The sequence below is a fragment of the Fukomys damarensis genome, unplaced genomic scaffold (genome assembly GCF_012274545.1).
Source record: "Fukomys damarensis isolate Sample0158 unplaced genomic scaffold, DMR_v1.0_HiC HiC_scaffold_24, whole genome shotgun sequence".
NCBI classification, from domain to species: Eukaryota; Metazoa; Chordata; class Mammalia; order Rodentia; family Bathyergidae; genus Fukomys; species Fukomys damarensis.
The window spans coordinates 67,100,409-67,123,662 of NW_022900936.1; the positions used below are offsets into that span (position 1 = coordinate 67,100,409).

The following is a 23,254-nucleotide window of genomic DNA, read 5'->3' on the forward strand; positions in this document are numbered from 1 at the left end:
AGAGGAGGATCAAGTTTGAGGCCAATATGGGCAAATTAGTGAGACCCTCTTCCTATGTATAAAAAAAAAAAAATAAAGTAAAAAGTGCTGGGAAAGTAGACTAGAACTCCCTGGGTTGAACCCTCCAATGCCCTAGGGGGGAAAAAATGGAGAGAAGATATTCCATGTCTGTAAATTGAAATACTAAGTATTATTAAGATACTGTCTTCCAAGTTTGATCTAGAGAGTCAACACAATCTGAACTAAAATCCCAGGAAGCTATTTTATAGAAATTCTAAAGTTTATGTGGAAAGACAAATCCACACAATTACTGGGAAGGGGGGCAGGTTGGAGGACTTACACTACTCCTAGGTTTCAGTACTTATTTTGACACAGGTCTAGAAACAAATCTATAACCAGCTGGCCTTTGACAAAGGCAATTCTACAGGGACAGGACAGTCTTTTCAACAAATGGTACAACTAGATGTCCACATGTAAAGAAATGAACCTAGACACAGAGCTGGTCATAAAAGCGAGCTCAAAATGAAATCATAGACCTATTTGTAAAATGTAAAACTATAAAACTTTCAGGTGAAAACACAGGAAAAAAAAAATCTATGTAACCTCGGGCTTGGTAATGAGTTTTTAGATACAATACCAAAAGTATGATCCATGAAAAAAAAGGGGGTTATGTTGTAGTTCATTAAAATTAAAAAGTTGTGCTTTGTGAAAGACACGATTAAGAGAATACAAAGACAAGCCATAGGGATGGGGATTTAGCTCAGTGGTTCCACCACCTTCCTCAGAAGCACAAGGTCCTAAGTTTGATCCCTGGTAACAACAACAAAAAAAACACAAGCCCACAGACTGGGAGAAAATACTAAACACATACCTGATAAAAAATTTCTGTCTAAAATATAGAAATAATTCTTAAATCTCAACACAAGAAAACAAGAACTGGAAAGTGCATGACTATAGTTCCTGCACGTAAAAGGCTAAGCAGAAAAATTGCTTGAGCCTGATAATTTGGGGCCAGCCTGGACAATACAGCCTGTGTCTGTGACTGTCTCTCTCAAAAAAGACAAATGACCTGAATCAAAAATGATATACAGATGGCAATAAGCATGTGAAAAGATAAGCCATATCATGTGTCATGATAAAAATGAACATTAAAACATACTGCTTGCACCATTTATTAATAAGCGCTTTAACCATTCAATTCCTACTGCAGAATCACAAATCAAATTTTGGGCTAAAAATGGTTCAATCGCAACAGAGATCACTGACTGGATGGTGTTTCTAATTTCCTAGGACTAAATCTGGCTTTTGAAGCTAAGAATGTAAGTAGATTTATCAACTCCATACTACCACAAACCATCTCAGCAGATAACTCGTGAAATACAACATTTTTTCTCTTAAAGCAAATTAAGCTCTTTTTAAAGTATACTTTAAGAAATATTTATAAAACTATCTCTTTCAGGGCAATATAAGATAGTTCCAGATTTTAATTACCTCAAATATTAATGATCAGGTAAAGAGAGTGATAGAAAAACATGTCTCTCTTTTATTATCTAACTCCTGTTTCAGCTATTGGTTTACTACTAAGCTATTCTCATCTGATGATCTCCAGAAATCCTGTAACTTGAAGAGAAAGTCTTCTAACACAAGGCTGCCATCTAGTGAAAGACAATGTTAAATATGTATTATAGAAAGTTATGTTTCTCCTTTATCAGTTCTGCTCTAGGACATGACTTTCAATAAGTATCAAGCAATACTTATAAACATGTGGCATACATTCCTTTTTCAAGGAATTTTGGGGCATCCAGTTCTAAAAAAATGCTAGAAATGATCAAGTATCTAATCCAACACCCTAGTCTGCAGATGTGGAAACTAGGCAGCAGGAGAATTGTCACACAGCTAGAAATGTTTCCCATAGGGCTTGCCTGAGCTTGGTTTCTCATGGACAGGACAGCAGTCTAATATTTTCTTATAGACAAGATGTTTTAAATATCTTAAAAACAGGTTTCCAATTAAACCAAACCCTGGATATTCCTGCAAGGGCAGCAGGAGGGGCAATTCCTTGGGCTCTCTTCATGGCTGTCCCTACTGATGCAACTGGTAGATACGCTCAAGGAATTATGTTTACCCAGTACTTGGGTACCACTTACTGAATGCTTGCTAGGAACCAGGCAGCTAGAGAAGTCTCTGCCCTCCCCATGCAGGCTCTCTGGGGTCCTACTGAACATGATCTGTTTCTTTCTTTCTTCCCTTCATCTCAGGGCATTCACATAAAGCTGGAACAACTAAGAGAGCTAGATGTTCCTGGCAAAGGAAACTATGTACAAAATGAGAGCAGTGTGAAGAAGCCGTTTATTCAGAGAACAAGGGCTGAAGCCTTGTGAATCAGGAGCACAAGATGCAGGAGCCAACATTATATTTCCTTTTTCTTTTCTCCCTGTTTGGGAGGGGAAAAAGGAAACAAATCTGTTTGGGAGGCGAGTTTAAAATGGAGCCTAAGCAGAAAGAGGCTAAGCCAGGCTAGTCTGAAGGCTTTAGGTGATTTGAGAGAGATTAAGGGTTTTTTTTGGGGGGGGTACGGGGGATCGAACTTGGGGTCCTTGTGCTTGCGAGACAGGCGGCAGAACCACTGAGATACATCCCCAGCCCTGAGAGAGATTAAGGTTTGAATATGGTTAGTATGGTCTGGATATAGAAATTTTGTATCAGATTCCTGGAAAACTACTACACTTGAATAAACAGTAAAGGCAGAACTGCAAAGGAGAAGGTTGGCTTTGGCAACCTCCTACCTAGTTCTACAAATCAGAAGAAAACTCCCAAAGTAAGTTATGCAACTGACAGTGTAACTTCCAACAAGAAGGTTTGCCAAATGCTTGATGTCACGTCTTACCAAGAGTCTCTTCATCTCCAGTCTCTCCACCTGTAATGTTTACCCTAACAAAAGTGGGACCACAACCCTGGCAGTCAGCTGCAAACCACCCCTAGATTCCATATGCCTCCTCCACACTCTCATCTTGAACACAACACAGAAAAATGAGAATACTTCTTTCATCACAAAAAATTCCTGTGAATGAAGAAACCACAGTTCTTCTTTGCAGTATGTTTATGTCCCAAGTAGAATTCTGGTGGTTTCTTGGTGTGTGTGTGTGTGTGGTTTTTTTTAGGGGCATAAAAAGACTTTTGAGAAAAAGATTCACTCACAAGGAAATGTGGGCCCTCAATTCGAAGTACCTGATTTTGTTTTTTAAAATTCTCATTTCTCAATGGAAAAATATTGGGGAAACATGAAGCTCTACAAGTCTTAGGTTGAGGACTGACCATGGCATTCAAGAAATCAGATCCCTTAGGTTAGCAACAGAGAACAAACAACCTACTCTGCAAAAGCCACAAGGTGGGACACATTTGCAAGGACAAAAAGCTTGACTTCTCATGGAAACGAGCCCCTCATCTAGGGTGTTGGTTTTTTGCTTCTGGAGGCCTTTCTTGCCAAACTGCACTGTCAAAGCCCTGAACAATGTGCAACTCCAATCTATACTAAGAATAAATGGCTCTGAAGTGCTCATCAACAAAGCATAATTTAAGAAACTGTGAAAGAGTTAATTTATATAAATCTAGCTACATGTACATAAATTAGTGAACCTTATATTACAGGTAGAATAAAACTTATAACATTGATGTATTGCTTTAGTTATAATAACATCTACTATTCTACTGGGCAGCTTTCAACATGGCTGTGTTTCAGACACTGTGCTGTTTTCTGTGTACTACAATCTTATGAGGTAGGTATCATTATCCTCCTTCTACTGAGAAACAAATGAAGGTGCACAAAAGTTGTTAGATCTGGAAGTCACACCTATTAAATAACCCAAGTCTGTCTATGGAATGTACTTTTCATTAGTTTACATGAATGTAAAGTATCTCAAGGCTCTAAAGTAAGTTTCTAAAAGACTAAGTTGTAGTGAAAACTTTTAGAATGCTATAGGAAAATAAACCATTATTTAAAAAATAAATTGGGCCAGGGATTTAGCTCAGTGGTTCAGTGGCCTGCCTTGCAAGCTCAAGGACCTGAGTTCAATCCCCGGTACCAAAAAAAACAAACAAACAAACAAATAAATAAATAAAATAAAAATAAATTAAGGCCAGACATGGTGGTGCAGGCCTGTGATCCTAGTACTCGGTAGGCTGAGGCAAGGCTACACAGAGAGCTCAAGGCCAGCCTGAGCTACACAGTAAGACCATAAATAAAGTTTTATAGGTTGAAGAACATGAAGTATTAGGCCAGGGATTTAGCTCAGTGGTTCCGGATGCCTGCCTCACAAGTATGAGGTCCCAAGTTTAATCCCCAGTACCAAAAGAAAAAAAAAAAAAAGAAGTATTGATTTTAGGCTAATGTTAAAGGGCCAGGGATGTAGCTCAGTGGCATTGCACCTGCCTGGCAAGTACGAGGTCCTAAAAAAAAAGCTAATGTTAGAAACAGCCTCTTTATTATTCTATTATTAACTCTTTTAAGGAACTAAAATAATTTTTAAAACAGATTTTGGGAATGCACCAGAGTCTAGTGAGCTCACGATCAAACATTCACTGAGCTCCCATTAGGTGCACTGAGACACAGGGATCACTAACAGCTCTTGCTTTGAGAATTGTATTGGTGGGAGCATGAGTACAATGACATACCATACACAGTGCAATGTGGAGAGTAACAGAATGAGGTGCCGGCTTAGAGACAACTGATGAACAATGAACAGTACCTCATCTAGCTGGCAGGTGGCAGGAAATTTATAGCAGAAGAATATTAGAGTCAGCCAGCTGGCTCCACACTCTCCTCTTTCCAGGTAGAGAGCAGAGCCTGGGCACAGAGCAGGTACCCGGCCAGCTCACAAGTCACAGGTGCTGCAGCATGGAGTGGGAGGCAGAGGAGTGGGGCAGGTAAGCTGGAGAGGCGTGCAGGGTCCAAGTCAGGAAGAAATTTAGACTAGTGAAAGGTTTGCACAGGCAAGTGGCATGTTTACAACTGTTCTCTTGGGCCAGGGATTTAGCTCAGTGGTTCTGCTGCCTGCCTCACAAGCACAAGGACCTGAGTTCGATTCCCAGTACCAAAAACAAACAAAACAAAAAAACAAACAACTGTCCTCTAATCAAAAGCCCTCAGACAGTGCAAAGAAAAGACCCAGTAGGGCCGGGTATTTAGCTCAGTGGTTCTGACACCTGCCTTGCAAACACAAGGACCCAAGTTCGATCCCCAGTACCAAAAAAAAAAAAAGAAAGAAAGAAAGAAAGAAAGAAAGAAAGAAAGAAAGAAAGAAAGAAAGAAAGAAAGAAAAAGAAAGAAAAGACCCGGAGCCTTATGACATGGCTCTAAGCTTACTGGGTGTGTGAACTTTGACAAGATATGGAATATGAATTTATGGTATACAATATGATGATTTAAGATAAATATACACTATTAAAAAGCTAAATTAATTTTATGAATATACACTCTCACATATGTATTTGTGATGAGAACAAATATAAAACCTTCTAAACCTCAGTCTTGTAACTGTTAAAAGGAAAGTAAGTGAGATAATGAATGTAAAGCACTGGAACACAGTAAGTAAAAATGGTGCCTCTTACTATAAATATTATACACCTGGAGGTTCAGGGAGACTTATATGGGTGTCTGTATGGGACAGACTGAGGTCTTGAATAGAGATGAAAAACCAATTCTGTTAAGGAACAGAATTGACAAAACCAACAACCACCTGTCTGTGCATATGTGGGTGAGGGAGAAAGAGGTACCATGCACAGGATCCAGGTCCAGGATGGGGTACTGAATGCTATGGCTGTGGCTGGTAGCATTCCTGACAAAGAGAAATCAGGAAGCAGAACAAGTTGGGGATTTCTGGTCATGCTGGAGAGGGGCCTGTGTGCATGCAGGAATGAATATCCATTAGATTAATGGATGAGTTTGGTGCCTGGGAGTTGGTGCAAGTGTAGCTGGGAATTGGAGAAAAGGGTATCATGAGTCTCTCACACCCTGAGAAGGAAAGAGATTGCCCATGAGCATGTGTTCAGAACAGAAGAGCAATGAGCCCAACACAACCCTGGGAACACACACAATTCAGGGAAAGAAGAGGTACCCAAGGAAGAAAGAAAAGAACCACAGAGGATAAGAAAAACCAGCAGGGCTCAGTACAGCAGAAGCTAAAGGAACAGGACCCCAAGGAGGTAGCAAGCCCTCAGAGGAGCACAGCGGGGCCAAGAAGCCCAACGTGTTCCAAATGTGTGTTCAGAATTTAGTAGAAACTGCTGCTGATTTTAGACCAGAGGGTAATTTTTGGAGAACAATGGGGACAAATACCCTATCCTGGGTTCAGGTAGAAGTGGCAGTGAAGAAGTAAGAGTTCAGCACACCTCTGGTAAAAGGGATGGAGTGGGATGAGGTAGCAGGAGGGGGATGTAGGGTCAAAGGTTAGGTTAAAAACATTGTTTCTAACATGAAATACCTAAGTGTTCTGTGAGCTGAGAAGGAAAAGGCAGACGGATGGCAAAGGGCAATGATGTAGGGAGACTCACTGACAACAAGTCCCTGAGGGAAAGCAGGGCTTTCTAAGTATCTTCATGTGAGTCAAACAGAATTTGCTTCCCTGGAGCTCACAGTATGATGGCAAAGCCTTTGAACAAATCCTCCAGGATCTGTGATGTGGATGCCAGGCCTCCATGCAGCAGGACGGAGCAGCCAGAGGGGTGCCTGCTGACATGGGCTTCCTGAACCTAAGACTGGTCGTCACCTCTGTTCCTGCTGCCCATCACTGCAGCTGACATCCAGGCCCACCAGGCAGTCAGTACTTTTGTTCTGCGTGAAAAAATGTACTTGCTAGGAACTTTACTTCCAAGGACAGAACTTTTACAGATATGGACAAAGGGATTTCCTATATATTATATTCTAGGACAAAGGGATTTCAGGTATTAAACATAATTAAATATTAACTAAAATAATAGTACACATGCTCAGTGCTGTGGTTGTAGTGTTTGTACCCCCTCTCCTAATTTAGTATGTTGAAAGCTAATGTTAATAGTACAGAATCCACCAAAAAAATGTATTCACACTTCAGGAAAAGAAAAATAGTATGTTTTTTCAACAGACACTGTTATCCTTATATGGGGGACTCTCAAGGATATTGTATATTGCAGAAAACCCACTACACTGCTGCCCTTAGAGAAGAATTTGAAAATGCAGGTGCAGCAATCTCAATGACCAAGCTTACCCAAGTGGCAGTTCGCCATACTAGTAAATGTTTGGAAGCCAATGGCCACAGTTTTGAGCACCTCTTAGAATTGTAAAGTGCAAAGTTTAACATATTAATCTCAGGATGTCTCAATAAATTTAGTGTTAAAATATTTATATAAGTTTTTCTTTTCCTAAAGTATGTATACATTTTTTGGCAGACTCTGTCTTAAGTGGCAGTCTCTTTAGGGGTGATCAAATCTTTGAGACCCTCACGAATGTGTTTAGTGCTCTTATACAAGAGTCCCCAGGAGTCTACTTGTCCCTTCTGCCATATGAGGATACAGGAAGAAGTCACCATCCACAAAGAATAGGCCCTTACTGAACACCGAATCTGCCAGCACGTTGATCTTGGAATTCCCAACCACCAGAACTGTAAGAAATAAATGTTTGTTGCTCACAACCCACTCAGTTTATGGAATGATGCTCCTCAAGTCATGATGAGATTAAGTCCATCGCAAGGTAAAAATATCCTAAGTTGAAAATGCACTTTACACATCTAACCTATTGGACATCACAGCTCAGCAGCACTGTGCACAGCAGCAAACTGGTTCTTTCCCCTGGTGATTAGGAAGCTGACTGGCAAATGCAATTAGCATCTGTGGCTTAGCACTGCTGCAGCACCATACTGTATATAAAGTCAAAATTAAAATTAAAAAACACAATTTTTTTCCCCCAGTACCAGGGATTAAATTTAGGATCCTGTACTTGTGAGGCAGGTGCGATGCCACTGAGCTAAATCCCCAGCCCTCAAAATTCAAACTTTGAAGCAGTTTTCATCAAGTGCGGATCTCTTTTGCACTATCATAAAGTGGAAATATTATATTATAAGCCAAACAACCCTAAGGAGGGCACCATTTGTAGTTTGCTATAGAATTGCACAATATTCCACAATGACTACGATACAATGCATCCAAGAGCCTCATACAAAGGCAGCCAAGGGCCGGGGATTTAGCTCAGTGGTTCCCTCACCTGCTTCGCAAGCGCGAGGTCCTGAGATCAAGCCCCAGTACCCACCCCCCAAAAAAGAGGCAGCCAAAAGTTAAGAAAGGGGGAAAGATGAGGTAGGGGGTCCAATCAAGTGAGAAGACCTGAAGTGATTCCAGAACTCTGTGGCCCAAGTACATCTCCCACTTTGCAAGCAAATGCTGACAATTTTAACCACTTAAAAAACAATAAAAATTTTCATCTTAAAGTTGCAGGTAAAGGACTAAAAATGAAATGTATATAGAGATTTACATGAGTTAAATTCATTTGTTATAAAATGAGCCAGAGAGGGCCGGGGATTTAGCTCAGCAGTTCGGTGGCCTGCCTTGCAAGCGCAAGGACCCGAGTTTGCAAGCAAATGCTGACAATTTTAACCACTTAAAAAACAATAAAAATTTTCATCTTAAAGTTGCAGGTAAAGGACTAAAAATGAAATGTATATAGAGATTTACATGAGTTAAATTCATTTGTTATAAAATGAGCCAGAGAGGGCCGGGGATTTAGCTCAGCAGTTCGGTGGCCTGCCTTGCAAGCGCAAGGACCCGAGTTTTATCCCCAGTACCAAAAAAAAAAAATAATAAATAATAAGCTAGGCCACCTCTGGAGTCATACTCATCTAGGAAAGAGGTATAACACTCATTAGCTTAATCCCTGGGAAAGTAGATCATGTGACAGAGGAGTCCCAGCCCCTTTCATATCTATCCTCCAAAGATTTTTAAGGGCAGTGTTTTCTTAGCCTTTCAGGGATCACAAATTCCTCTGAGTCTAACGAAAGCTATGGAAGCTATGGGAGGCTGGGTGTGGTGGCGCACACCTATAATCCCAACACTCGGGAGGCTGAGGCAGGAGGATCGCTGTGAGTTCGAGAGCAGCCTGGGCTACATAGTGAGTTCCAGGTCAGTCTCTACATAGTGCGACCCTGTCTCAAAAAAAAAAAAAAAAAGAAAAAAAAGAAAGAAAGAAAGAAAGAAAGAAAGAAAAGAAAGCTATGGGAGTTTGTGCCTCCCCCAAGTAAACACAGATACATGGATATAAAATCCTGTATAGTAAAGGGTCCCTGAACTCTACCTTGGGGCCCTAGGAAAGAGGAGGGAAACAGCAGAGCAACTGTTTATGAGGACAATTTGTTTTCCTCTGCAGTGATGGGACCACATACAACAATGACCCTGGCCAAACCCACAGTAGACAGACTGTGATTTGACCTGTGTATATCCTTCATTATCTCCAAATTCCCTCTCACCAAGCCTAGGTACCTGAACACAGTAAGTACCCATTTTGGTTCTGAATTAAACTGATCAGGGGCATAACGGTTTGGGTTTGTAGTTTTCAAATTTTTAGACTTTAGTGCTTCTGAGTAAGTATCACCTTCAAATCTTCCTTTTGACAGACAAATCTGGATCACATGACCAAGACTATGGGTTTGCTTTACAGGGATCTATCAACTCCAAAATGAATTCTTTCTTTGTGTGTAATGGGAATTTGAACCTAGTGCCCCATACGCAGTAGGCAAGTGCTCCCTGTCTTTTTTAAGACAGGTTCTTGCGAAATTGCCCATATGGCCTAGACTTACAGTCCTCCTACCTCAAACTCCTGAGTAGCTGGAATTATAGGCATGCCAGGTGCCAGGGCTAAATTTTATTTAATTAGAGGGGTGTAGTCAGTCTGTCCATACTAGAAGCATAATGTGGTAACTCTCCCAACCTACAAAAAGAAAAACACACTGCAACTGCTTTAGCAGAAGCTCCTTATGTTTGTGTTACAAACTCTTTGTACTCTCATATACATATAACATTTGTTGGGAGACAATGTACATAGTGCTTCTATTTTAAGGATAAAAGGAGAATATACTATTTAAGTGATCAGAGAGAGGGCTTTCTAACATAGCCCAGTACCATGGCCCAAGCCACATTTTTATAAATGTTTCTCAGTTACCCTTGTACAGAGGTGAGATGTATCTTTTCTAGTGACAGAAAAAAGAGGTGTGACAAAATGTTCAATAACATCTAAATAGTACCTATGGGGCTGGGGATTTAGCTCAGTGGTGCTGCTGTCTGCCTTGCAAGCTCAAGGACCCGAGTTCGATTCCCAGTACCCCCCCCAAAAAAAAACCAAAAATAAATAGTACTTAGGATTTTAGGAAAGCAAAAGCCATTCCAATTTGAACAATTTTATACATACGGTGAAATGGTTTAACTTTTCAATATTTCAATATTTAATAAGAACCAAGCTTTTATCTATGATTAAAAAAAAAGACAATCCATTTTACAGAATAGGGAGAAATTCCATACTTACCAATAGCACAATGTAAAATCTAAGAGAGAAAAAAGGGGGGGGGAGAATTAATAAGGATCAATAGTATGACAGTATCACACACATAAACTATTATTTCAGTAAGAATATAACAATGGCTACTAGCATTAATGTGTTTGAAAAACAAATACTCCATTTTTAAACTTGGTTATGGGCTATTTAACAAAACGTGAGGTCTTGCTCAACTTTTTGTTTGTTTTAAGTTTGTGTCTGTGGGAGATTCCTCTTTGTTTTTTTGGTACTGGGGATAGAACTCGGGCCCTTGGTGCTTGTGAGGCAGGCACCAGAACCACTGAGCTAAATCCCCGGCCCTGGGTGATGTCTTAAAGAAGATGTTATTCACTTAGTCATTTGTTAGGTAACAAAGTCATCTTTTATGCTATACAAACTCCCAAGAGCAGAAAGCACAGAACTCTTCTGTATCCCATGCTCTGCAGAACACAACTGTGATTCTATGGAACACACAATCAGAAGGGCATTTGCAGCTCGTCTCACCTGGCAGGCCCTTCAATGCAGACACCAGTTCTACCAGGCTCCACCTTCAGTCCCTGTCTTTCATCGCATATAAACTCATTGAACAGGTGCTCCCTGTTCTGACTCCAAACCCTGCGTCTTCAAGTTCCAGGGCTATATTCCAAACTGCCATGGACATTTCCACCTTGTGCTCCAACAGCAGTTCGAATACAGCTGGTCTCCATGGGAAGCTCTTCCCCTGCTTCCTTACTTGTTCTGCTTAGTGATCATGTACTCCTAGTCTGCTGGGTTCAAAACCTCCTCACCCCCAAGTCCAACTGATTTTCAATCCTGCTGATACTTCTGCCCACCATACCTGCCTTTTTCACTACTACTGAACCCAAGGTGTTTGTACTGAGCTACATCCCCAGTCCTTTATTTTTTATTTTGAAAAAGGATCTCACTAAGCCACTAAGGTGCCCAGGCCAGGCTCAAATTTGCGATCCTTTTGCTTTAGCCTCAGAGTACTGGGATTACAATCATGTGCCACTGTACCTGGCTAGTCTTTTCCATTTTTATTTCCAGTAGCTGGCTCAGTGATTTTATTTTTAAACCTAGATTTATTTATCATAAATTGACTTTTACACTTGGCTACTTATGTTTCTATACTCCCAAACATTTGCATATTGAATTACATACCTGACTGCCACCTCCACTCTACTTCAATGGCCACCCAACCAGTCAGTTTAGGTCTTGTAAGTCCCTTTCCAACACATTCTATATATACTATAGCTTTAGCTCTGGCAATAAAAAAGAAAAAATTTAATCTGTAGTCATCTATAAGACTGATTTGATGACCAAAGCTTTTCTAGGTGGTAAGACCTAACAGCTATTATAGTGCTGTTTGATCCTAACAATAACCCTGGCAGATAGGCAGAACAGATACTGTATCTCTCTCTACTTGGTGTGAAAACCAAGACTCAAGAGAAGCTGCTCAAGGTAGAAAATGATGGCTAGGATCAAGAACCTAGCTTTTATTTCTCCTCTACTGCTTTTTTCTTTTCTATATTACTTCATTCCTTTTCTACTGCAACATAGTTATGAGCCATCTAGAGAGGACAGAACTTGACCAGATTTATCTGAAACATGTCTGACTATACTCTGTACTAAAAAACTATTCTTTCACTAAACTTTTGGGTTTTTGTCAGGGAAGTGGGGAAGACAGCTTGGATTTAAAAAGCAAGCTGCACAAATTGATTGGTAAGAGAAAAAAAACAAAGAACTAGTGTGCTGCAAACTGTACAGTCTTTTTCAAAAGACAGCACTGCTAGCGAACTTTGAATGTATGAACATTACAATCTGAACCTCTTGCAGCAAAGTTGAGGAAAATTAAATGATACATCTAGATTCGAATGAGGAAGGGAAGACATGAATGAAGAGTAGCCTTTGAGACTAGAAGACAGGCAGTGGGACCTATTCTGTTCTACAGCAAGATATCCAGGCTGCTGACTGGTGACGGGACAGTATAGGAAAGCCTGACAGGTGATAGAGTCTTCAGTGATAGACTCCTACGAGGTCTGGGCCCTATGAGACCAAACCTTCCTTTCTTAATCCCACATATTTTAAAATACCTCCTTTACCACCCTAAAAGTGAAACTTGTAGATGATATGGCCTATCTACTAAAAAATTTTTTTAAATATCCTAACATACAAAAAGTCCTAATATATAGAGAAGAAATAAAATAATTTGCACTTAAAAATATGTATTTCAATATGCAGATGTTTGGAGTCATACAGATATAATGAAGTAGCCACATATACATATCAATTTATGATAAATAAATCTGGATTTAAAAACAAAATTATTGGGCCAGGGATTTAGCTCAGTGGTTCCTCCGCCAGCCTCGCAAGTGCAAGGTCCCAAGTTCAATCGATGGAACCAAAAAAAAAAAAAAAAAAATCCCAAATTGATCCAGGCACTGTCTCAAAATAAAAAATAAAAAGAGGGCTGGGTATATGAAAGTGACTTTCAGTGTGAAAGTCCTGTGTTTAAGCCCCAATACTGCAAAAAATAAAAATAAAAAATAAAGAAAAAGAAAAAGAAGTCTCTCTGGACAAATACAAGAGAATTAAACAGCAGAGAGATGGACCAAAACTGGAGCAACAAACAGTAATAAGATATGTAATAATGGAAATGTAACAAAGCATAAAAACTAAATAACAGTATTATCTCAAATGAGTGAGGTACTATTTATAGAGTATCATGCCTGATGTGTAATAAGAAGACAGTTCACAGAAAACCTATTGTTCTGTGTTGAAATGCTATGGAGGTATAGGCAACCAGTGACTTGTCTGTAAAAAAGATCTTGGAGGGTCGGGGATTTAGCTCAGTGGTTCTGGTGACTGCCTCATGAGCTCAAAGACCTGAGTTCGATCCCCCGTACAAAAAAAAAAAGATCTTGGAGACCTTATTCTTTAACAATGTAAGAATAAATAGAAGATGAATTAGAAAAAAAGAAAAACAGTAATGCAAGTAGCCATAAAGCAGTTAAGTAATAGATTGGGATTACTTTTATAATAAAATGAAAAATTACAGCTATCGCAAAATAAAATTTTAAGTTCATAATCAAGATTTCTTTGTTTTCTCTTTCGTTTTTTTTTAACCAGGGATCAAACTTGGATCCTTGTGCTTACAAGGCAGGGAGCAGAACCACTGAGCTAAATTCCTGGCCCATAACCAAGATTTCTTATACAAACATAGAGACAATAATACAAAATACTATTAGCCTATATTAAAGAAATCCAATGAGATTTCAGTCTTTCAAGAGTCTCTACTAATTTAATGAAGTCTGATCAGGAATCTCAAATCTACTGTCATGTATTTTCAGTCAGTCTCATTGCATTTGTAGGAATAACACTAACATACTGAAGCCCTTTTCAACTAAGTATGCAAGTGAAAATGCTTTAATACTTTCAGAACAGAATGTGCAGGATGAATAAATTATTTTGAAAAAATGTACTTCACTTAAGCTTCTTTCTTCATATCAACAGTAGTAGGTAGAATTCTTAAGATGGTCCCCAAGATCACTATTCTTTGGCTATTCAATCAAACAATGATCTAGGTACTGTAGAGCAGGTATTTCATAAATGTATTTAATCTCAATCAACTGATCTTAAGGTACAGAGATTATGTAGGTGAACTGACCCAACCAGGAGGGCATTTTAAAAGTTGAATCTTTTCTGGTTAAGTGGCAGAAGAGGAAGTCAAGAGATATTCAAAGAACAAAAAATATTCAATATTCAATTTCTGTCCAAAGAATGGATGAGGGAGCCAGGTACAATGACTAGACAGCTGGGAGCTGGGAGGGACTTCTAGCCAACAGCTAGCAAGCAAACACACATCTCAGACCATAAGCTACAAGGAAATGGATTTTATCAATAACCCATAGTTTGCAAGCAGATTATTTCTCTGGAGCAGCCCTAAAAACCAGACAGTTTGGCTGACCCTTTTATTTCACTCTTGTGAGACCCTGAACAGTACACCCATCAAAGCCCAGCTTTTGACTTACAGAACCACAAGCTATTAGATGAGTGTTGTTTCAAGCAGCTAAACTTGTGTTATTTTGCTATGCAGCAACAAAAAATGGCTAAACAAAAGCCTTCTAACTTCAGCTTTTTAATATCTCGTTCAGATTTTTCAGTATTAGCATGTATATAAAACTATACACATCTGTAGAGGGATTAGCCTGGGGAAAGAACACAAGACATGGTGGAGGGGAGAAAACAAATGTTCATGTAGTTGGACTATTTCACATGACACAGGACATCCATATGCCAGTTCCATCCCCAGTCACTATGGAAATCAAAACACCCTCACTTTTCCAAAAAGCACTCTAAGAAGGTGACCAACCGAGAATCACTGGAGTAAGCATAACTCAACATAAAAAATTTAGAGGAAGTGCCATATTCAAAATCGTCCCTAAAAAACATGTCATACATTCCCCTCTCCTCTTAAGCCCTTTCCATTTCTACCTACTGAAAACTTACCAACTATACTTTGCACAATAGGCTATTGAGAAACATATTTTTGGAAAAAAATTCTTAAGATTTAAACTAAAATTATTTTTGAAAGCTACCAACAAATCTTTTCAATATTATTTTTTAATCTAAGGTAAAAACAAAAACAAAACCCAAGAGCTTAACAAAGCTGAAGAGGAACAGGAACATAATTAACATTGGAAGTCTCAGCTACAGTTCATGGATTTACATGGGATTAGCTATACAGTGATTCAATTCCAAATTCCAAATATTTAGCATTAAAAAAAAAATCTGACTTTCTCAGTTTGGGTCAGGTATGCATCCATGGACCAGTTACTTACAGCCAAAGAGGCAGAGTACAGGGTAGAGATGTATTTGCTATAGGTGCAGCTTTGAGGACTGGAAGAACTTCCAGAAGGAATAGAAAGTACTGAGGTGGGTCACACCACAAGACATGTCTACTACATACACTTACTTTTATTAGGTAGAGCCCATAACTAATTTCAGTTACATTTAACGGCACATTTGATTTTGGAAATTATCTTACCATATGCATATCTGACTCCATTTTTTGCCTATAACTTACCTATATAACACAAGCAGTGTTAAAGAACAGACACCAGGCTGTAATCCCAGCACTCAGGAGGCTGAGGCAGGAGGATCACTGTGAGTTCGAGACCAGCCTGGACTACATAGTGAGTTCCAGGTCAGTCTCAACTACATAGTGAGACCCTGTCTCAAAAAACAAACAAACAAACAAACAAAATAAATAGACACCAAAATGTTAACAGTCTTTAACTAGTGAGCTTATGACCAATATGCATTTTCTTCTTTATGCTTATCTGGGTTTTTTTCTACAGTAAATAAGACACGACACTTATAACACCTTTCTCTTCTCCAGTGTCTATGAGGAGGGATTTCTTCCAAATATTAGAGGTTTCTTTCTACCCTTCAATTTCTTTACCTGAGGAAGAGAATGATTCATTCACCCGAGTGGCCAATTTTGGAAGAATAAATACGACGCACTCAATTCATCTCCACTCTAGAAGTTCCATAAAGAACCCCAAGTTCTTGTGGTTTCTTCCAGGCCACCCTGGCTGCTGCTGCTGCCCAGGATGAGTGGGTGATGAATCTAATTCTGGAGTTCAGTTAGCAAACCCATTTAGCTTGCACACTAATGCATACCCCTCCACGTTAGCTTTCATCACTAATAAATGTGACTTTTAGGATCCTTGTGCAATTCCTTTGGGTTATGCCTCAAATTTCAGAGCACAAGCAAGTAAAGATGACTATTTCCTTGCACTTCCTTAAAGACTCCAAACATGTTTTCAAAATCCTTTTACAATGGGCCAGGCATGACGGCACATGTCTATAATCCCAGCATTCAAGAGGCTGAAGCAGGAGAATCACCTTGAGTTCAAGGCCAGCCTGAACTACATAGTGAGATCCTGTTTAAAAAAAAAACAAAAAACTTCTACATTCATTTGTAAAGGAAGAAATAAGTACAATCTCCTTCATTAGCCCTGGGGGCATAACACATTTTTTTGTCATAAAGATGCATACAAATGGATATTAAAGAATAAACCCGCATTTATTCTTTAGAGCATTTCTACTGAAATTAATTTTAATTTTATGAACTTTGTTATATTAAATAATGAGTGCTTAACAGGATAAAATCAAGAATATAAAGTACTGCATTTTAAATATTTGTTCTTAAAAAAGCATCAAAATTTTCAATGTTAACTGGCCTTTGGTGTACAGAGTCTAAAAAAGAACATAAAAACCTAACGATAATGAAAATACCAATAGCATTCTACAAAAAAATAGTCTTTACTTCAATTATCATACCTAAAGCATTCTTTACTCATGTCAACATGTTCCATACACATATATCGCTTATACTGAAAGCATGTTTTGCTTTCTTGGCCTTTTTGTAGGACATACTTATCTTACTGGTCTTGCTGTTTCGTCAGTAGTTTTTTTCCCCCTCAATGTTTATTGGTACAATTTAGGTGTACATTATGATCTTAGTTCTTATTTTTTCCCATATCCCTTCCCTATTTACAAATGCTTTGTTTCCATTATTTCCTTTTTTCTCATTTTCTTTCCCTTCTTACCTTCCCCCATGCTCCCAGTCCTCTCCCCTTTGAACATTTTCTTCCTTTTTTACAATATCTACTATACATATTAGTCCTCATTTACACTTTCTCACACTGGAGAAACAATTCGGTATTTATATGTGTGTCCTATTTATTCCACTTACAAGTATAGTCTCGAGGTACATCCATTTAGCAATAAATGACTCTAGTTTACTTTCTCTATGGCTGAGTAGTATTCTACTTTCCTACCAACAATGGAGAAGGGTTCCTTTCTCCCCACAACCCTACCAGCATTTGTTATTGGTTGATTTCTTGATGACAGCCATTCTTTCTGGGGTGAGATGGAGTTTCAGTGTTGTTTTCATTTGTATCTCATGAATGACCAGTGATATTAAACATGCTCCATATATTTATTTACTATTTCTACTTCATCTGAGAATTGTCTATTTATCTGAAAAGCCCATTTTTGGATTGGGTCTTTAAATTTGGGGGTCTGACTTTTTTTAGTTCTTTATAAATTCTAGATAGTAGTTTTTAGTCTGAGAAGCAGCTGGTAAAAATCTTTTCCCACACTGTTGGTTGGCTCTTCAGTCTGATGGTGGTTTCTCTTGCTGTGCAAAAGATGCTGTAGCAGGTCTTTGTCATGCTGCACCTGCCTTTTCACCTGTCAGCTCACCAGTATGCACCATAATTTTTTGTGTAGAAACATTCTGTTGTTCCTTTGCTGTAATATGATCTTATGAATTCCAGCCCCAATCCTCTAAGAAAATTTCTCCATGGAATTTTGCACCTGTTGTTTTCTTTGTGAACTACCAAACTATTTATAACACACATTTAGGATTGAGTAAAACAACATTGGCCAACGTTTTATGTTTCAAGTGATATAACAGTTGCTTCATAACTCATCAACAACAACTACTCCACCTTTGGTCTTACTGTAGAAAGTTTCCATCTCAGGATTCCGTTTTATATTTGTATCATGGTGCAATGTTGACATCAGTGGTACCAGTTTGCTTTTCTTTGCATATATGAGGCCAATGTAAATCTTTCTGAAATCCAAAGATTGTACTATGCAATTCTCTATTGAAATTGCAACATTTCATTTGGAATTTCTGCTTTGTTCCTACTTACAGTTCCTACTTACAATGGTCACCTTTTGCTCTCTTAGCACATGGATTAAAAATTGGTAAACCAATTGTCAAATGTCACATTCTGATTAGTTAGTTTGGGAGATGGAAGCAACAAGTATGTTCAAGTATGTTCAATTTATTACCATATGAATAAGGACCTAGTAGCTGAGTTCCAGGATAAATTTCTAAATTAAAAGCATAAGAAGTCTTCACATCTAAAAGGGCATAAATTTTTATACCATATTTTAAACTTTTTTTTGGCACGTACTTCCTTAAGCTACAGCAGCCATGAAATGCTGCAAGATGTTCATCAATACTCATATATTCAGATGGCATGTAAATTGCTTGCCAATTACTGACAAATCTGTCAACCAATGACTAGATAGCAGCCAGATTGTTTGCTTGAGATAGGGTCTCACTATGAAGTTCACACTGACCTTAACTCACTATATATCTCAGGCTGGCCTCAAACTTGCAGTGAAACTCCTGCCTCAGCCTCCCAAGTGCTGGGATTATAGGCATGTGCCACCACAGATTATCAGTTCTTTCTCTTTCTTGGCAGATGATTTTGTCATCAAACCTCATGCAATTTTGAAGAAAACCAAATCTCCTCAGTGTCACTGTTATTCCACAAACCTCAAGCCCACACCCATTACTTTTCCATAAATCATTTACATTCCTGCAATTACCATGAGAAAGCCCTGCTAAGTATAGCAGACCTGTGAATGCTTTCAGTTCATCTTGTAGCATTTTGTCTGTTACACTTTCCAATTCTGAATGGCAGTTCTGGCATTTTGTCCAACAAATTTCACCCCACAAAGGTCCTCATTATATTTTTGGACTTAGTCCTAACACTGTATTATTCTATTTGGTTACATAACCATTTCGCAACATTTCAACTAGTCAAATATGCACTCACAGTGCTGTTTTGTCATCTGAATAAAGGAGGTCTGCATTCCTTGTGTCTGTCTGTATCAGTTGATTCTTGCTCCATTTCACTGTCACAGGAACTTTGGCTCACATGGCCAACGTCAAAGTCATCATCATCTTCATCCACCCACACCACTCCTCTATTATGAAAACATGTATTTTACCGAATGGATCACCTTCATCTATGCATGAATAATCTGATGATTCACTTTGATCTCTTCCAAAAGATGCAAATCTGGTTTTTCATGTGCCATTGTACTGAATTAGGTTACTTCTACCAGAAAAATCTAAAAAAGGAAACTTTAAAAAAATAAATCTTAGAGTAGTATGGGTGTATTATACCCTGTGTGATGCTCAGGTAACCATATGCAAAACCTGTTAGGTGGAGCATGTGGGTGAAAATTCCAGTTTGACACTTTTACATAGGTGCGCACACTTTGCCTTTCCTTGTACCAAGTGGGTAAACAAAAAGACTGCTTTCTGTATCCCTTATAGAGAGGTACTGAGACACATAGCCAGTTACTATTATGCTAAAGTACTAATTTAGAGTAGAAAAGTTTGGATATGGGTATATTTAACTCACTGTAACGCCCAAGAGCTAATTAGTAATATTTTCTCTTTATCACTCTTTTTCATCTTTCTTATTATAGTCCATTTTATAACTTATTTAATTTTCATACTCTGAGAATAAAATAAAGAAGTCTCAGAGAACTTAATTTTTTGTTTTTGTGGTAATGGGGACTGAACTCAGGGAGAACTGAGTGACATCCCTAACCTTTTTATTTGTAAAAGACAAGGTCTTGCTAAGTTGCCCAGGCTGGGCTTAAACATATGATTCTCTTCCTTCTCATAAAATTTAAAACTAGGGCAAAATTTAGGGTCATCACACCTAAAAGACTGAAGACCAGCAAGGTTAAGACCCAAGTCACAAAGGCTGATTAGAGGCAAAGACAAGTCAGGGTTATCTGTGGAGGATTAACGGTCCACTTGTATCACCCAGCCAAACTGAATCAGTGTGGTCTGGTGATAGAGGATTCACCAGAGGATTGTTACCAATAGCCATAAAAAGAGAACTGGCGAGGAAGATGCTGGCCTGTTGATTTTCTAGAATAAGTCTGCTGCAGATAATTTTCCTGATGCGAACTAGGATGTTCTCATCGAAGGAGCTTGGGGCCTCACTGTCACTGGGAATGGCTACTGTTTTCGTCAGGGGAGCTCTGAACTTCAATGTGAGCAAGCATCACTTCCTGGCTCCAATGTGGATCCCTCAGCTTGGTGGCACAAGTCCTTCATCTCACCACTGTAGGTTTTCTGGCTTTGACCACTGACCTTTGGGCATTCTGGGTGCAGATCCTCAGTACAAAGAAGCATAAGACATTGCCATGGGCTCTTGGCCACTGGCTGGACTCATGGAGGACACTGTCTTGGACTCTAAGCCTTTACCTGGATTTGTGTGGGAAACTGCTGGGATCCAGGCCCTCAGGTGGATTCTTTGTGCCCCTAGTATGCGGTTAATCTCTCTTGCACTCCTTTGCATTTGACTCTTGTGGTAATTATCATAAAATAATCTTACAAGTTATGTGTCCAGTATTTAATGTATTCCCTTGCCAAATCCTGCTGAGTATACCAGTACCCAAATTTCTTATCTCCACTATTTATATATATTTGATACCTCTTAAGCACAATTCTATTTTTATGGTTATACTATTTCTGTTACATGGCAAATGATGAGCTCCAAAAGCTTCTTGATTTTACTCTGAAATCAACTTTATTTTTTGCTGGGATTGGGCAGTCTTGCTTTTCCTAATGTTTGGTCATGATAGACTGATTTGTTCCTTAATAAATTTAAGTCAATTCTCTCTCTCTCTCTGTCTTTCACTGCTGGAGATCAAACCCTGAGCCCTTGTGCATGGTAGGCAAACCCTCTTCCACTTAACTAAACTCCCAGCCCTTTTTATTTTGAGACAGAGTCTCACTAAATTGTTCAGTCTGGTCTTGAACTTGTGTTCTTCCTCCCTTAGCCTCCCAAAGAGCTGTGATTATAGGTATGCACCATCATACCTAGTTAGTTAATCCTAGTGGGATTATTAAGTCAGTAACTAGGATTACATATTTTTTTGTGTCTTTTTCAGGCAGGATTTCACTGTGCAGTTCAGGCTGGCCTAGAGTTCACTACATAGCCCAGGCTGGCCTTGACTTTATGGTGATTCTAACTGCCTCAGCCCGCCTAGTGTTAGGACTATAGGCATGTGCCACTATGTCTGGCATTGTACTTCTCTTGATAAAATTTCATCAGTTCATTTGCATAAATATTAGAAACAATGCATTTATGCAAGTCTATCATCTTATAGTTTTAGCTATGCTCTCTAAGGCAGTATCTGCTACCCATACATACCTTTTAAAATTTAAATGAAAATAGAATTTAAAACTTAGTTTCTTTTAAACTAGCCATGTTTTGGGCTGGGGATTTGGGTCAGTGGTACCGCCCCACCTGCCTCCCAAGGGCAAAGTCCCAAGTTCAATCCCCCCACCAAAACAAACAAACAAACAAATAAACTAGCCATGTTTCAAGGGCTCAATGACCACATGTGACTAGTAGCCACTATAAAGGATAGCACAGACAACTGGGAAAATTGTCAATGCAGAACTATGGGATAGTGATCAAAACTTAATTCTAAAAAATGAGAACCAAGACCTGTCATGTAGAGGTACAAGATCCCAACAATGAATGTAACTGTACTGTATCCCTAAAATGTACCAATAAACTCAATAAAAAAAACCTTAATTTTATTTATTATTTAATAGTGAAATATCCTTTGATAAAGTTCTTTCAAAGTTCTACTGCTTTTGCCTATGTTTTCAAAAAGTCTCCACTTGTAGGAAAATTGCATAGTCTGTTATTCAAGAACTTGATGCTTTCTCCTAGATCCATATAGATTTTTTTCTCCTCCTACAACGGTCTAAGCCCAAAGTCCCAAGTTCCTTTTACTATCACATTTCTAAAGCTTCTTTTTTCTGCTCGGAATTGTTATCTTAAGTTTAAGAACTTTTATTCTCTTTCCTCTCCTCTCCATCTCTAGATCCCCTCCTCATTTGTAAAAGATTTATCTCCCTGTTTCCGATCTATCTTTTATTTTACTTTTAAATTACTTATAGAAGGGGCTGGGGATTTAGCTCAGCAGTTCAGTGGCCTGCCTTGCAAGCCCAAGGACCCGAATTCAATCCCTGGTACCAAAAAAAAAAAAAAAAAAAATTAAATTACTTATAGTTTAGGTTTCCATATACACTCAATAACCTAATGAAATGCTCTTTTACTTCAGGAAAGTTTTCTATAACTTCTTCCCTGATTATTTGTAAGTTATACATTCCATTTTTTCCCTACTTCTTCTGATGTCTTATTTTTTCAAATCTTATATAACCTCAGTTTTGTAAATGCAATGGTTCTATTGCATTATTATTCATTTGTTAAGTGTCACTACTATTCTATGTATTTTGTTTTTCCTGTTGTTTGGATAGTTGTGTACCCATCAGCTAGTTCACCAAAATGTAGTTATCTCCAATATGTCTAGTATTTCAGATTTTGTAATACTCCTTTTATGTTTCAAACCTTGAAGTCTGAAAATCTCCCCATGGCTTCTGCATAATCTATTTTTTTCTGAGACTATCTAAGCAGGAATGCCTGCTTTTCCTGAATCTTCAGAGTCATCTACTTCTGTGCTCTGTGGCCTCTTTCCTGCACTGTGCTGTCACCATCAATATTTTTAGTTTGATTTAAAAAATCTTTCAGCACATGTCTTTCAACAGTCATTAGCTCTCTCATCTCTTTGAACACCATATTGATTTGTTTCTATTTGCTTGAGTTATCAAGTAATGAGGCTTGCGTGGGTGGGTTCCTGTTTCCCACAGGTTCTCTTCCCTTCTAATGTTATGACATTTACTAATTATACCCAAGTTTGTTTCTTCCTTCTGTTTCATACATTGTTTTTGAAGCTGGATTTTCTAGGATTTGTTGTTCTAGTTTGTGTTAGACATCTCTACTATGTCTT

At 38.6% G+C, this 23,254-nt stretch overlaps 1 protein-coding gene across 1 annotated transcript in view; it reads right to left on the reverse strand.

Moving 5' to 3' along the window:
- Positions 1 to 23,254, reverse strand: part of Hacd2 (3-hydroxyacyl-CoA dehydratase 2) — an 87,886-nt gene that overhangs the window by 54,826 nt on the left and 9,806 nt on the right. The window contains exon 4 of the mRNA XM_010619529.2: positions 10,541 to 10,559. Coding sequence (XP_010617831.1) covers positions 10,541 to 10,559 — 19 coding nt within the window. The remainder of the gene's footprint in view (positions 1 to 10,540; positions 10,560 to 23,254) is intronic.